This window comes from Sciurus vulgaris, assembly GCF_902686455.1.
Source record: "Sciurus vulgaris genome assembly, chromosome: 2".
Classification (NCBI taxonomy): Eukaryota; Metazoa; Chordata; class Mammalia; order Rodentia; family Sciuridae; genus Sciurus; species Sciurus vulgaris.
In genome coordinates, this window is record NC_136462.1 from 56,682,656 (window position 1) to 56,696,611 (window position 13,956).

At 32.8% G+C, this 13,956-nt stretch overlaps 1 protein-coding gene across 6 annotated transcripts in view; it reads right to left on the bottom strand.

The window, feature by feature from the left end:
* Positions 1-81: 81 nt before the first annotated feature.
* PRPF39 (pre-mRNA processing factor 39) overlaps positions 82-13,956 on the bottom strand; it is a 30,828-nt gene continuing 16,953 nt past the window's right edge. For 4 of the 6 annotated variants that reach the window (XM_079126029.1, XM_079126032.1, XM_079126034.1 and 1 more), the window contains 10 exons: positions 9,332-9,499; positions 8,734-8,899; positions 7,826-7,933; positions 6,170-6,334; positions 5,730-5,856; positions 5,107-5,375; positions 3,869-4,053; positions 2,474-2,548; positions 1,242-1,362; positions 82-897 (listed from right to left, as the gene is read on the bottom strand). In XM_079126029.1, the coding sequence (XP_078982155.1) occupies positions 841-897; positions 1,242-1,362; positions 2,474-2,548; positions 3,869-4,053; positions 5,107-5,375; positions 5,730-5,856; positions 6,170-6,334; positions 7,826-7,933; positions 8,734-8,899; positions 9,332-9,499 (1,441 nt within the window). In that variant the 3' untranslated portion in view covers positions 82-840. The remainder of the gene's footprint in view (positions 898-1,241; positions 1,363-2,473; positions 2,549-3,868; positions 4,054-5,106; positions 5,376-5,729; positions 5,857-6,169; positions 6,335-7,825; positions 7,934-8,733; positions 8,900-9,331; positions 9,500-13,956) is intronic. The other 2 variants (XM_079126030.1, XM_079126031.1) reach the window with 2 other exon arrangements.

The following is a 13,956-nucleotide window of genomic DNA, read 5'->3' on the forward strand; positions in this document are numbered from 1 at the left end:
AATCTTTAAATATCATTGTATGATGAGACGTCAAAGACACAACTTAAAGCCCAGTTAAGGGTGAAGAAATCTTGGAAGTTCACTTCAAGACCAGTGAACCACTGATGCCGAGTATAAAATACTAGGTGCTCCCCCCATACAAAATGAATTCATAAACAATTGCTGGATGTTCAGTTTTATTACAAAAATGAAGATGATCAGTTTGATCAAAATGAAAGCTTGCTCACAGTTTTACGTGAATAATCTAAATACAAAGTCTCCTGAAACAACATACTTTTGATATGATTTTCATTTTTAAAGGGATGCAAACATGACATTTTCTCATTTATAATCTATTCCAAGGCATACTTCAATAGTGTATCTTTTCTGCAGTTACATCCAAATTCACAAGTATAATTGAAACACTCAAGACAACCTTGTCAGCAACAGTTAAAAATCATTTTTTGTCTTACAGAGGAGGTAAATCCTTAATAACCAGCCCTTATGTGTTTTCAGAATCTTGTACTACACTGACATGATTTGAAGTCAGTTTTTTTTTTCCTACACTTAAGGCTACAAAACTGTTGCAAATGCATTGCAAAAGAATTCTAGACCACTTAATGCAAAAAATAAAAAAAATATTTCTCCAATAAAAAGTAAATTTTATAAATGGTAGGAAATAGTATCTGTGGTAAGCTACTAATTGATATTTTCCCCTATTACTAAACAAATCATGTTACACAGAAACGGAAAACAAGTTATCAAATACAACAAACAAGCTTATGCTATGTTTACATCCCTCATTTAAAAAAAATAATTTCATACTTTTAACATATTCCATCTGAAATTTACATTTTCGCATCAGGTTGGAGGGGGAGGATAATACTGTCCATAATTCCAAGGAGTCTGGTAATTGTACTAAAAAAAAAAAAAAAAAAGTTAGCATACTATAACTATGGTTGAGTTCTGGAAATAAAGCAACTATGTTTAAGAAAGTAAGCATGTGTTCTTTGCTGAAATTCTAAGATTTGGCTACAAATTTGAAACAAAGGTAAGGAGTTTTCTTTTAAAAAAAAAAAAAAGCTAGAGCTGGGATGTAGCTCAGTTTGTTGAGTGCTTGTATGTCAAGCCCAAGGCCCTGAGTTTAAGTCCCAGCACCACAGAAAAATGAATAAGTAAAAGATATGTTTAAAAAAAAAAAAAAAAAAGCTATGCAACTATACATTTTTAATAATATATTTGAAGAATTAATGTGGACTCACTTGATACCAGGCACTATAGTTATACGCAGCTTGATTTGCCTGTAAATCACCATCAATCATCTGAGTAGAAGATGAAGTTGTATCTTCTGTGTGTACTTTCTTTTCTTCTGGTTCTTCTGATCTATGTAAAGTCAAAATGTAAACTTTTAAAACTTCCACAGAAGAACCTTATTAGATGAGCGTCCTCTGTGTACATTTCTTTTATGGAGTTTTCTACCACTTTTTTGGTGGGATGGGGAAGGGTTTGTTTCAGCTGAAGCAAAAGTGATGGGGAGACACCTAGTGGCATAAATGTATAGCTCTACAAATTACAGATTAACAGGCTGAAAGCTAAACTTGATGATTCAATCTTTTCCATAGAAATTCCTCAAATTCAATAATCTACCCAAAGAACTTTACCTAATATCTTTACATGACATATGGCCTCTCTAGTATGTTAATCAACTGACAACCAGAATATCTGCTCAGATCACTTTGGTCACTAACCTCCTCAAAAAAACCGGCAAGGTAATCAAACCCCTTTTCACTCTGGCCCCCTAGAGACTTTCAGCCATGCTTCCCACTCTCTACAAACCTAAACCCTCCAGCTACATTAGATGACCTCTCACTGAGATATCACACTCAATACATCTCTATGCCAGAAGTGGAAAAATAGTGGCCTGGGGACTAGAAGTGGCCTACAGGTAGGTAATTGTTTGGCCTAGGTAATGTTTTTAAAAGATTTACATGTAAAAATCTATACTTCTGGCTTTAAAATGATGTCTACACAGCATCTATAGTCCTGAATAGCACTAGTTGGAGCTGAGCAGTTATACCCAAGATGGAACACATCACCTGCCTCTACTTTTAAATTTCCTACACCAAAGCAATTGCACTCATGTCATTGCTGCCAGCCTGCCTTGCATTTGTGATCCTCTCTGAGGCTTTTGTTACATCATTCCCTTGGCTCAACTCTGCACTCATTCTAATGGTTTTAACTCCCAGGATCCTCTTCAGGTTCAATGGAATCCTAAGTGGGGACTTTAAGGAGGAGGCTGCCAGGCAATCAGGCTGAAGGCCTTCACTCTTCAAAATCAGTTTGTCAACCCCCATTTTCTATGATTTTTTTTTTGAAAGTCATGAATATAAAGTATTTAAGTTACCACAACATTAATGTAACACTTAAAAATTTGTCTTTAAAGGCATTTCCAGTGTCTTTTAAGTACCCCTTTGTGATTTATGAAGTTACATACCCATTTTCTGCTTTCCTTTTCAAAGTATCCTGTTCTTTTAGGAGTGTTTGATGTTCATCATAAGCATTAAGAAGCCTAAGGAGGAAGGGGAAAAAAATTCTCTGGAATATTCAATAACCAAACCTTACTTTTTCAAGGTTTGTTTTCATTTAGGAAACTGCCTATATAAATTTCTAAGTGATTCAATCTTAGTCTACCTTACAGTTACAAGGGCCTCAATGATATCTTTTTTGCTGAATCTCCAATTTGTCTGCCTATTACTGCCAATTCAAAATAATACCATTAGATTTCACTGGTCCAAACTCAAGTAGCTTGTTATTATGAACTAATTACTGTGTGTACTCTGAACTTTCAAGGCACAGCACAATCACTGGCAAAGTGCTTTGCCCAGCATGTGTGAAGCCCTGGGTTCAATCCTCAGCATTCGCAAAAAAAAAAAAATTTACACTTCCAATATTTCACCAAACCCTCCAAACAGATGTTACTTTTATATGACATTTAATCTGTTTCCATCATCATGCCCTCTCCTCGGCTTATCATTAGAATCCAGTGGCAGCTAAATGAGGTTCCACCTCCCTTTATGAAGCTTGACTTAAGTTTCCTCTGAGAATTGTACCATTCAACTAAAAGGTAGAATTACATCATCTCTTTCCCTTCATATACCTTCGGCAGTATAAAAATTAAGAGCAGAAACTTTAAAGCAGGTTCTGATCCCAACTCCACAAAGCAATATAGCTAAGGGACCTTGGAAAAAATTGCCTAGTGTCTCTAAGTCCTTTCTATGTCTATTAAAATAACAGTTCCTATATTCACTATACTACAAATTTTACATTAATTATAAAATATTTTAATAAATCCAAAGCACTTGAATATTAGTAGTGGTATTAGTTTAACTGAAATTTAACACAGCCACAAAGAGGTCATTCATAAACCATGATCTTTGGGACCAACCCATCTATCCTCTTCTCTAATCTCAAATAAAATGTCATTCCTATTCCAGACTAATCCCAATTCTGTTTAGTGACATACGTACTAAATGTTTATATAAATAATGTGTTTATATATTATAATATAAATAATATATGTGTTTCATAGTTCAATCCTTATTTTATTTCCCTTCCTATGAGACTGTTGCTTCTTACCTTCTCTCATTCACTCATGATTTCAATCATCATTCTAAAACTAGGAAATCAGTTCTGAAGGGAAAACAAACCATGTCTTCCTGCTAAGCACATATACATTTATGAAACTGAATTTACTCCCACATATATCTGAAGAAAAAGTAACCAAAGCAAACATTTTAAAATTTAACAATATATGAAATCTGTAACAGTCATCAACTTCCCATCCAAAACTCATTTACCCTTCAAATAAATAATATAATTAAGATCTTACTTATTAACATCTGAGCCAAAATCTTCAAGAAATTCCACTTTTCTTTGAGAAAATGTAATTCTCATTTTAATAGGTAATGAGCCATGTATAGCTTTGTCAAAACAATTTAGAATATTTTCTTCATTTTGTTTGAGGTCACCACTATATTCCATTTCAAGTAAATTGAGGTATAACTTCGTATTCTCCTGTGTAAAAATCAGTATCAATTAATTTTTCTAAAATATTCTGATAAGAGCAGATATTTAAAAATGCCTTAATTTTTGTTTTAATTCCAAAAATCCATTAAAATACACCTCATGTTAACTGTTTTCAGCATACAACTAAAAAAGTAAAAGAAAAACACTCCAGCATATTGATAGGTAGTGATATCCTACTCAAAACTATACAAACTGTTAAATGTGAATAAATTCTTTCTTGAATTTAATATGACCTGACCTACAATGACAATTAGAAAACAAAACACAAAAGAATTATTTCTATGATTCCAATAATTTAAATAGTTCTACTATGACCATAGATTATTTTTTAAATTATAGTTAGAAAAGATCTGTTATAAACTTTTTTTTTTTTTTAAAGCAGTACTGGGGATTTAAGCCAGGGACTTACATGCTACATAAGAACTCCATCACTGAGCTATATCCCCAGTTCTAATGTTTCTTTTGTTATGAGACAGGGTCTGACTTAAGTTGCCCAGGCCAGTCTCAAACTTGTTATTCTTCTGCCTCAGCCTCCTGAGGAACTGGGATTATAAGGTGTTGTGCCACCATGTCTAGCTTAAACCTTCAGTCTTAAACTGACTTGGCAATAGCTACAAACCTAAAAAGTAAGAAGTTCCATATACTGCCTTTTATCAACTATTATATAAAAGGAAATACTTTGGAAAAGGATAATCATCTCACTGCTACATTTACTACTGGTTAGGCTTTTGTTTATAAAGTATTCTCCCAACCCCTCTGTTCTACTTAATAATCATAAAACTTTTTGTAAAACTTCAAAAGAGAAAACAGAATTACTATGATGTTGGCAACCCTTTTCAATCCAATAATCTTAGTTTTCTCACTTTTAATTCAAAATAATTTGAAAATAATTTTAATGGCAACATCAGTTTAGAGGGACTGTTGTCTTCATTTAGTAATAAAATATATTACATACAGACCAATGTTTCATCATAGTTGCCAAAGTGAAAAACCAACCATTGGTCATTTAAGGAAGATATTCTAAAGAATACAAATACATACTTTATCTCTTTCAATTGCTTCCAAAAGCACCTTTCTTGATTTTGGAAGATTTTTTTGTATTTTGAAGAGATGCCGGGCTAGTTTGATAGCATAAAATGATGATTCATTATTCGATTTGGCATTCTTAATAGCATCCTGTAGCAAATGTTCAGCTTCTTCCATGTTTCCATGCCGTCGTTCTAAACTTACTCTTCGTAATCGAACCATTGCCAATCCTAGAACACACTCTTCAAATGTTCTCAAGATATTTCTGGCTTCATTAATATTACCTACAAATAATAATGAAATGTTTATGTTTTTGTTTAAACTTCTGAAATATTCTTTATGTCAGGTATTGAAAAACAGCCCACAGGCTAAATCTTGTCCTCTGTTTATTTTTATAAAAAAAAATAAGTACCATGCTCATTGGTTATACATTGTCTATGGCTGTTTTGGGGTTACAATCACAAAGCTGAGTTGTTAGGCAAGAGACAACATGCCTGCAAAGCCTAAAATATTCACTATCTGGCCCTTTACAGAAAAAGTGAAATTCTTCTTTATATATTCCTCAACTCAATTATTATAATTTTATCCTGAAGTAACTCAAAGTCTCAAGAATACCAACTAAATTTCCTTATTCTTACCCTGCTGTTCCTCAAAAGCTGCCCAAAGCATATGCACCATGGGTTTCTTTGGAAGATGAATAGTACAAGCTCTGCTGAAGACATGCCTCACTCCTTCAATGCTATGGTTTTCCATGTACTTGGCATACTACATACAGAAAAAAGGAGATACTGAATAATTTACAGTTGAACAAGCCATTAAATATGTGACAGAACGATAAAATTCTATTTTTAAACCCATTCAGCACCTTTATTGAACCACTAGACTAGTTTCTGTAAGGAAGGACGAAGAGAGGCAACGAGGTTGGCATATGCAGCAGTCAAATCTGGTTGCAAGCAGACCATCTCCTAATGCAACAGATATAGTTATATGAACAACATTCAACAGAAGTACAAAAAAGGTTAGTCACTAGATCAATGTTTGTAATATATTCAAGTTTAAGAGCATACAATTTTCTTACCTTAATCCAAAACTCCTCATAGAGGGCACATGATATGACACATCTTTCAAAGAGAACCACAACCCGTTCATGAGTTCCATTTTCAATTTCAAATTCTAAGTATTCTTTCCAGTTTTTTAGTTGGGCCTTTTCCAATGGTTTCACATGAAAATAAGGTCTTTTAATCTATAATAAAATTATGACATGGCAATGAAAGTAAACCAATACCAACACCAAAATATTTATAAATACATTAGATATACAAGTCATTTAAGATATAATTCATAATAAATTAAGAAATTTCAATCATAATTTTTTTAAATTCTAAATTCAAATTCCTTTAATTCCTCAGGTTTTACAAATGGACTACAATGCATTTTTCATTTACTCATTTATTTTATGGAACTACACACACTTTTAATGTATAAGAAATTTTATTCTTTGTTGAATATTTTTAACTTTCCTTTTTCTCTTTGCAGCTCTGGGAATTGAACTAAGGTCCCATGCATGCTAAGTAAGTGCTCTGCCACTGAATTACATACACTCTCAGTCCTTTTTTTTGTTTTGGTATAGGGATTGAACTCAGGGACACGTTACCACTGAGCCACATCCCCAGCCCTATTTTGTATTTTATTTAGAGATAGGGTCTCACTGAGTTGCTTAGCACTTCACCATTGCTGAGGCTAGCTTTGAACTCGCAATCCTCCTGTCTCAGCCTCCTAACCCGCTGGGATTACAGGCGTGCAACATCTCACCCAGCTCCTCAGTCCTTTTTTAATTAGATTTTGAGGTAGGGTCTCACTAAACCTTCCTAGGCTGGCCTCGAATGTGTGATCCTCCTTGCTGAGCCTCCCAAGTAGCTGGGATTACAAATATGTGCTACCAGACCCTGCTCACTGAATTTTTAAAAATTGAATAATTATACCATAGTGACAAAAAACAGGTAAGTGGCTATCTGGGCCTAGAAAATGCTGCAAAGTGACCAAGGGGTGATAGAATAGTTCTATAGCTTGATTTTTGTGGTGATTACAATTTAGATATATTTTTCAAAATTCATTTTACAGTCAGCCGTAAAACATCATGTACTATGTAATTCCCTTCATATGAATGGTCATTATAGGAAAATCAATAGAAACAAACTACAGACTGCTGGTATCTTAGGGCTGAGGTTGGGGATATTGTAGGTAAGCTGAAGGTGAGCTGAAAGTTAAGTGGATTCTTTTTGAGGCAATAAGAATATTCTAAAACTGTGGCGATGATGATACTTATCTTTCACACCTATACTAAGAAATGTTAAATTTCACACTTTAAAGTGTGGATGATTTGTATGGCATGTAAATTATATCTTAATAAAGCACAAAAAAAGAATAAAGTTTATGAAAAATAAAAATTACTCTAAATGAGCGCATTTTGTACAAAGTATAACCAGTGAAGTTGATTTGAAAAATTACAGTAAAATTGTGCAAATTAAGTAGACATTACAGTTCAAAACTGAATGCAAAAATTGATAATGGAAATGATTAAAACTGATCATGGTAGAAATAAATGAGATGTACATCTTATTACTGTAATATACAAAAATAAAGAAGAAATAATAAGAGAGCTATTGCCATCAAGTGTAAGAAAAATGTTATTATTCCTATCTGTATTTTGAAAATTATAAAACAAAACACTTACACCTTCTTCAAATGTCCACCTTTTACTAACTTCATGCTCATTATAATTAAACATTTCCTGATGAATTTCAATGATTCTATGTCTCATGTTTTCTATTTCAGTAATTAGCTTGGAGAAAAAAAGAAAAAAATTTAAGTTAAAATTTAGTTAGGGTAAAAATCTTCAATATTACACATATAAGTTATTATCCAGATATTTAGTCTTAGAATAGCGGTATAAGTTTATAACTGTCGGCAATTATTATTTTTAACTCAAATTTATGTAACAAAACTTCCTAATAAAATACTTTCTCATATTTCTTACATGTTTTCTCTTTCTGTTTTTCTGAGTACTAAGGACTGAATCTAGGGGCACTCTATTACTGAGCCTCATCCTCATTCCTTTGAACTTGCCATCCTCCCTGCCTCAGTGTCCCAAGTCCCTAGGATTATAGACATGTGCCACAGGGATTCATTAAAGTTGTTTTTTTGTTGTTGTTGTTGTTGTTTCGGTAGTGGGGATTTAACCCAGGGGTGCTTTACCACTGAGCTACATTCCCAACCATTTTTATTTATTTGTTTTTAAATTTAATTTTGACACAGGGTCTCGCTAAGTTGCTAAGTGCCTCACTACATTACTGAGGGTGGCCTCAAGCTTACAATCCTCCTATTTCAGTCTCCTAAATCCCTAGAATTATAGGCATACACCATGGCACCCAGCTGTTTTGTTTTCTTTTGTTTTGAATAGGACTAGTAGATCACAACCTATGTAAAAAATTTCCTTCTCAACTAAGTTATTTCCAGGTGTCTCATAGTAAGATAAATTCTCTACCTTAAATCTATATTTAAATCATAAGAACTAAAGGGCCAGCTATATAACAAGGGTCTAATTTCTCATGCACTGAATAACTTTTGAATAAGTGTCATTACCTTTGCTGGATCAGTTATGTCTTCAATTCCTGATGGTAGATCATCACCAGGCGGACCATCATCACCACTATGTCCATTTACAGAAGCTAATTCCCTTCTCAGCTGAATAAACTGCTCACCAGTTAAAAGATCTCTAGGCAAGTTATTCTGTACATGTTCTTTAAATCTAACAGAAGAGATAAAAATCCATGTTATATTTTACAACAAAATTTAAATTCCACCTTAGATACCTACTACATATTATTCTTCTAAAGGAACTCAAACTTAAAGAAGAAACCAAAATATATCTCCTCTTCTTCCTTTCTATTATAAAAACCTATTGAGGCTTGATACAATAGTCTATGGACATCTCCATTTCCTTTTTGCCTTAGCACTGAAATGGAGAAGAAATAGGTACGAATTCAAACTCCAGTTCTGTATGTTAGTTTTCCCCCTCTCTAAATTGTGATTACATAGTAAAAAAAAAAAAAAAAAAAAAAAAAAATCCTGTTTACATCTAATAAGCCCATACGAAACATTTCTAGAGAACAATACCCAATTATTAGAAACTAATCACCTGAGTAAATAATGATATCAAAAATCAGATTTTTCAACCTACCTCTGAAAATGATGACTATACAGTTGTGTTGGAATACCAAGAATGCGATCATATATAGCTGTAACTTCTCTCAGGTTTCCTTGTTCATTTTCCCAGTTTATATACATTTCCCATAGTCTGTCAGATCGGAAATCTGTTCCTGCAGCTAGAACAGCATGCTCAAAAGTTCTGAAAAATTAAATTACTCTTAAGTTATCTTTCCAAAATAAAAATTGCTTAAAAAATATTATTTCTAAATTTAGAAAAAATGTTAAATTCAAAAAGTTACATTCAATTGTTTCACATGCAAGTAGAGATTAGAGTAGGAGAATAATTGAAAGTACGCAAGAGTGCTTAAAAGAGTGAGGATGCCTAGCATGTATGAGGCACTGGGTTCGATCCTTAGTACCACATAAAAATAAAGGCATTCTATATATCTAGTACAAAAAAAAATTTTTAAATAGAAAAAATAAAGCACACAGATTTACTTTGTATGTAATTTATCTCACATAAAAGCACAACAAATAAAAAACAATGTAATAGGCTATGGTTGTAGCTCAGTGGTAGAGTGCTTGCCTAGCATGTGTGAGGCACTGGGTTCAATTTTCAGCACAGCATATAAATAAAATAAGATCCACTGACAACTAAAAAAAAATTTTTTTTAAGTATTTTTAATTTTTTTTTTTAAATCACACCATAAAACATTCACCGTGCAAACAAGAGTAATACAGAAGATACTCAAAGTATCTGTTAAACTTGATATGTCAATTGTACAGGTTTATTTAAGGCAAAAGACAAAATAAAACAAGAATTTACACGAGAGGCAAATTTTACCTCAATTTAAAGGATATTTTAGCAAAATAACTCTCCAACAAATGACCCAGCTGCCTTGTGAGTTTATGAGAATTACACAAATATTGAAACTCTCAAAAGCCCCTCCCAATTCTAAAATGTTATCATTAAAAGCCAATGCAAAAGTGAATATTTTAAAATACCTAGTTCATGTCAAAAGATTTTTATAACAATTTTAATCACTGAATTTGATATCCTAATGAAATAAAACCTTTGGATACATATTTTCAAAATAAGTTCCTTAAAATCAAGAGAGATTTTTTTAAACAGTATAAAACTGCACAATCCACCCAATCAAAGCACCAATGAATTTTGGGTGGAACAGAAAATTCTAATTCTGATATTTATCTAGTCTTACAAAAATGCAAAATGTTTCCATAAAAAGACAATACAGCAGTCATTTTCCTGAAAGATATCAAGCTACATTTATTATGACTATAGTAATTGAAAATGGAATAACAGAACAGTGCCCAAGAAAATAGACTACTGTACATGTATTTAGTATATGATAAAGGAGGTATTTTCAACCAATATAGAAAGGTTGAATTATTCAGTTAAAAGGGAAAAAATAAAAGGTTAGTGTCTTTCTCACAACAGCCAGACACCTGAATGGCAAAATGTTGTTTAAAAAATTAGAATATACAAAACATATTCTTGGTGAGAGGCAAAAAACTCAGAAACTAACATAAGACTGAAAAGTGAAAGACATTACCAAAAAACTGTATGATAAAAGACACTCTAAGTAAAATTAAAAGACACACTAACACTGGAAAAAATGTTTTATATACAGAAATAAAAAGTATTTGTGTGTGGATACATGCACATGTTTCTGTGTGTAAAGTCAGGGAGAATAAAATAGGTATTACCGTTCTCAAAGTGATTCAGGAAATTAATGTATCAAATACTGAGAAAAGCATGAAGAAGGAGATAGGAGGACAGCAGGTAATGAAATAAAGACAGAGGGTTTAAATGCAGGTTTGTTTAAAAAATGGTTAGAAATCTTCACCTCCCTTTCCTGCTTTCCTCTGGGATTCAGAAACTAGGTTTGCATTCCCCAGGCAGTTCAGATGATCATCTTCTGAAAAAACTGCTTGGGTCTGGAATAAGACCAACATGGGGCTTCCCCCCAAAAATAGTGGCCACTCGATCAACCTACTCTGAAGCCTTCCAGGCCAGCGGTCAATGTCCCATACAAAACACACAAACCTTCCATATAGCTTATTAATCTAATCTTTCACATCAAAAATTCAGATCAGAAATGGAACCACCATCTGACCCAGGTATCCCACTCCTCAGTATATACCCAAATGACTTAAAACCAGCATATTACAGTGATGCAGCCACATCAATGTTTATAGCAGCTAAATTCACAATATGGCTGAACTATGGAACCCACCTAGGTGCCCTTCAAAAAAGATGAATAGATAAAGAAAATGTGGTATGAATATACAATGGAATATTAGCCATAAAGAAGAATGAAATTTTGGCATTTACAGGCGCCAAATGGATGGAACTGGAGACTATAAATAAGCCAATTCCCAAAAACCAAACGTCAAATGTTCTCTCTAACATGCAATGTTAACACACAATAAGGGGGTGGTGGGAGGTCAGAAGGGAAGAATAGAAGCTTACTGGATTAAACAAAGGGGAATGAAGGGAAGAGAGAAGGATGGGAATATGAAAGACATTACTTTCCTACATTCATATATAGTATACTAAGATATACTATATATTACTATATATTATATATACTATATATATTATATATTATATATATAGTATATGTATGTTCATATATAGGATACTAATTCGAACTATACTCCATGTACATATGTTAAAATACACTCTTCTGTCATGTATATCTAAAAAGAACAACAAAAAAAAAAAACACAGAAAGCCAGATCAGCCATTTTATTTTACAATAAATGAACATAAGAATTTTAGATTTTTAGAATTTTCTATGTCTCAGCATAGAAATAGTTTCTCCTTAATATCCTCAAAGAAATAATAAAAAGATATTCAGATGTGAAACAAAAATAGGAGGCTATAAGAAAAGGAACTTTCAGGGTCTGGGTTGTAGCTCAATGGTAGGGCACTCGCCTAACGTGTGAAGCACTGGGTTTGATTTTCAGTACCGCATATAAATAAAAAAATAAAGGTTCATCAACAAGTTTAAAAAAAGGATCATTCAAAGAGCAAGATATTTGGATATTAAAAATCTAGGGCTGGGGATGTAGCTTAGTCGGTAGAGTGCTTGCCTCGTAAGCACAAGGCCCTGGGTTCCATCCCCAGCACCAAAAAAAAAAAAAAAAAAAAAAAAAAAAAAAAAAATCTAATACAAGGATCAAGGAAATATAAGAGGTCTAATATCTATTAAAAACAGAAAACCAAGGGAAGAAAATTCAGAAATATATCCACAACAGTAACATTTCCAAGAACTGAAAGAATGCGCATCCCCAATTTTAAAAACAAAGAAAACCAATGAGTAAGCACAATGAATGAGAAAAAGAAAATCCATACCAAAGCATATCATTATAAAATTATGTTTATATCAAAAATAAAGAAAACATACTAAAACATTCCATGGAAAAAGCTAAGTAATAAAAGAATCCCAAAAAGCAGTATCACACTTCTCAATAGCAACATTATAAGCTATATATATATATATAGGAATGGAGAACGGGCTAGGGTTGTGGCTCAGTGGTAGAGGGCTTGCCTAGCATGTGTGAGGCACTGGGTTTGATTCTCAGCACCACATATAAATAAATGAATAAAATAAAAGTCCAACAACTAAAAAATATATATTAAAAAAAATGGAGAGTACCTTCAAAGTTTTAAGAAAAATGACTTTTGATCCCAACTTCTATACCCTTATGGATCTTAATTATTCCAAGTATCCTTTTATTAAGAAGTTACAGAAAAAAAACAAATTTATAGGATACACTCCTGAAAGTGTAGTGCATAAGTCAAGGAAGAGTGGGACCTAATAAACTCCAATAAACAAGGGATGAAATCTGGGAGTAAGGTAAAGATATCTCCTAGAATCACTGCAAGGAAATCCCAAGATTAACTACTATACAGCAGAACTAGGAGAGCAACCAGCTTAGGTTGCAGAAGAGTTAAGGGCAAAAAAATTGAAATTACAGATTATCTCATAGGTCTCTCTGCAAAGCTAGACATAAAGCCTTTTATTAGACAAATGAGAAAAATCAGAGGGAGAAGTAATTAACTCTGGGAAAAACAAAAGGCTATAAAATATAAAGAACAGTATGATGGAAAAATATTTATAAATCCAGATTGAGTAAAACACACATATACATAGGATACAATTAGCTAAATTCTCAACTACCATAACAGATATCGGTCTACAATAAAGACAGAAAGCAGTATAGAGCCACTCATATATATAAAATTTCAGAAGAATCAGTTAATATTTGAAGGAAGACAAAGGGACTGACTACTTTTTGTTATGAGTAGTTTAACAGTGGTTAAATAGTTCAACTATATCAACATAGCTTTTTTGAAAACAAAACCAAAAAATACATTAACAAATTCCTGTAATCAATAACAAAGACACAATTCAAAATAAAAATGGGCAAGTAAGCAACAGAGCTGCAAATGAAGCTACACAGTAAGAGTTCTTGCCTTGCCAATACAAGGCCCTGGTTCCACCAGAGTACCAGTAACACAGACTTAAAAAAAAATAAGATGATGATAAACTGAGATAAGAAATCTAGATATACACAAATTACAACAAAGAAGAGAAGAAAAACAAACAAAAAAGGTGATATGGC